Raw genomic sequence first — 3,006 nt, 5'->3', positions numbered from 1 at the left:
CCTTTATATTCTGTCTCCTGTACTCAGTGTTTGTCAGATCTCAACCTTTCCTCTGTGTATGTCCCTTGGGCTTGCATTAGAAAAAATGCTTTTATCCAACTGAAAACATTCTTAGAATTAAATGACATTTTTGAAAAATTCCATTCGGTTTTCACATGGAGACACAGTACTGAGACTGCACTGTTAAAAATGCATAATGACATTACTATGTCTRTTGATAGTAAGTGTCCTGTTGTTCTGGTCCTGCTAGACCTTAGAGCAGCCTTCGATATGATGGACCATTCCGTCCTTCTGACTCTTTTAAAACACTTTGTTGGTATCTGAGACACTGCACTGAAGTTGCTTACTTCTTATGTGACAGATTATCTGTCACCATCAATAGTTTATCCTCCTCCAGTGCTACTCTTTTGTTTGGGGTGCCACAAGGTTCCACCCTTGGCCCCTTCTCCTTTCTCTTTATATGCTGCCACAAGGAGAAGTTATGTCTGAGCACAAAGTGTCCTTCCACTGTACGCAGATGGTTTACAAATTYACTTGTCTCTTAAACCAGGCATGACTAACACAGTTGTCTCTTTTTTGGATTGCATTACGGCTGTTACACAGTGGCTAGATAAAAAMCTTTTGTTTTTAAATCATAAAAAGACTGAAAGTATTTTATTCGATGACTTTGACACTACAGATGTCAATGCCCTGCCTTTTAAACTAAATGCAACTATCAGAAACCTAGAGGTAATACTTGATCAGAAGCTTAAAAAATTTAATAAACAAATTGACTCTGTAGTCAAATCTAGCTTTTATCATCTAGGTCTACTGACCAAAGTTAATTCTTTCTAAATCTCACTGACTTAGAGAAGGCCATTCATACATTTGTTAGCTCTAGACTCGATTGTTGTAATGGACTGTATTTTGGCATCCCTGTCTTCCCTGAGATGACTTCAACTTGTCCAGAACACAACAAACCATCTTTTAACCAACACTTCTAGTCATGAGCATATCACCCGTTTTATCCTCTTTACATTGGCTTCCTGTCTATTTTAGAATTGATTTTAAAATTTTATTGATCATTTTTAAAGCTCTTAATGGCACTGGTCCATCATATTCGTACGAAATTTTAACCCAACTGCATACGGGAGATCCCTGAGGAAATCAAAGACTGCTTTCCTAGTTTTGTAGAGCTTAGTTACATTTATGACCCCCCCACTATTAGACAGGTGGGACTAACAGTCCTCAAACAATCATTGTCCTGCACTGCCCTGCGGATGCAAATGCGGTGTAAATGCTCTCATTGATTATATTGGACGTGTTTTTACTGCGGAGGTCAGAGTGGAGTGGACACATTGTAAATTGGGGGTTAGCTATTTCCTTGCTCAAACATGCCTGATTAAAATTGTTGGCATATTTCTTAAGTATCACCTAAAGTTCTGCAAAATCCTTTTCATGACTCATTTATTTAAATTAGGTGTGTTGCAACAGAAAARCTTTTTACACACGCTGGATAGTGGCCACCTTATACTTGAGTTGAACACTACTGACAAATGTATGAATTTGTCATGTCAGACATCTGATCTGTATTTGTGCAACACTTTTAGTAACAAGAGTGCAGATGCTCAACATTGTGTCACTGGTTAAATGCCTATTGCATGGAAACAGACAAAAGTTAAGACAGTCTTCCTTGCCTCCGTTGGGTCCCCTGCAGTGGAAGTTGTTGGAGTCCATTGGAAAGTCAGGATTGGATTCTGTGATAGAATTAAAAATTCAGAATAGATCAGACTTTTAATCAACTGGTTCAATAATTTGTGATCAATATGTARTGGAGTTCAAGTGAGACTTTATATATATAAACTTAGCACCAATATAAGGTAATTTGTGTTTGGTTTATTTCTTTGTTGTGACAATGCTTCTTGGCAATAAATCKAACWTTGGAAAGACTGTTAATTTCCCTTTCTAACTTTTATAAGAAACATGTATTTGTGGGGTGAGCAGTAGAGCTCATGTTTTTCATGTTGCACACAAAAAAATTGGCCAAATCTTCTTTTCCTTTGCCAAACAGCTTATTTTACTGTTGCTTCTGACCCAGGTGCTGGTGATGCTGCATTGGTTAGTAAGCGTCTGCTTCAAGAATGGGAATGCCATGTTTGACTGATCCGGATAGGTCAACTTCAAGCTGGTGTCCCACAAAACCATGCATTCTTTGGAGTGAGCMSTAGTACCATCTCCAAATTGAAGGCCAAGTTCCATATAATGGAGGATATTAGAGACAAGCCACAAAGTGGGCATCCCAAGAAGATAACACCTCAAGTCACTTGTTTCCTCACCCGGTCAGCACTTGGGTGTCATGGGCTGTGTTTTACAAATTTTGCCGTCAAGGCTTGCAGGACAATATGTCTCTCTGCCCAGACAATCCAGGATAGAACAGACTGCACGCAGCCAATCTCTGGTCTCATCAGGCAACCAGGAGGCTTGCCATGACTGCACTTCACTGTCAGGTACATTGTACATTTCAGGACATCATCAGTTCTCAGAAAAAATATATCAATTCTAATTTGTCAGAAAAAATTCATTTTTCAGAAAACGTATTTTTCAGAAAATACATCATCAGTTCTCAGTTTCAGTTTTCAGAAAAGATCTCAGCTTAAAGTGTTTCTGAAATAACTCTTGTGCAAGCAAACCTGTTGTCAGTATTTTTTTTAATTCTTACATATATTTTTGGCGCCTTCAGGCACCAGCAGGATTGGTTTGCACATACATCATCAAAATGTGACTATTGCAGAACAGTCCTGATGTCATCAAATTGTTGTACACCACCACACACTTCAGGCAGCTAACAACAACACGGTACGGTGAGTTTAAATGGTCCCTTTTCTCTGTACTTTTTATGACAGTAAAATGTAAGTCCTGAAATTCACACAACAATCTGTAAAAGAAGGAAGGCTATAGACCAGGGGTGTCAAACTCCTGTCCTCGAGGGCCGCTATCCTGCATGTTTTAGAGGTTTTCCAGCTCCAA

The 3,006-nt window shown here is 38.8% G+C and overlaps 1 protein-coding gene across 1 annotated transcript in view; it reads right to left on the bottom strand.

Annotated features, from left to right (window-relative positions):
- Positions 1 to 3,006, bottom strand: part of frzb (frizzled related protein) — a gene marked incomplete at both ends in the record, with an annotated part of 42,733 nt that overhangs the window by 15,703 nt on the left and 24,024 nt on the right. Inside the window, 1 exon segment of the mRNA XM_014029294.1 lies at positions 1,677 to 1,736. Coding sequence (XP_013884748.1) covers positions 1,677 to 1,736 — 60 coding nt within the window.

This window comes from Austrofundulus limnaeus, unplaced genomic scaffold (genome assembly GCF_001266775.1).
Source record: "Austrofundulus limnaeus strain Quisiro unplaced genomic scaffold, Austrofundulus_limnaeus-1.0 Scaffold880, whole genome shotgun sequence".
Classification (NCBI taxonomy): domain Eukaryota; kingdom Metazoa; phylum Chordata; class Actinopteri; order Cyprinodontiformes; family Rivulidae; genus Austrofundulus; species Austrofundulus limnaeus.
Note: the sequence above shows the minus strand (reverse complement) of the source record. Positions and strands in the feature narration are given on the sequence as shown.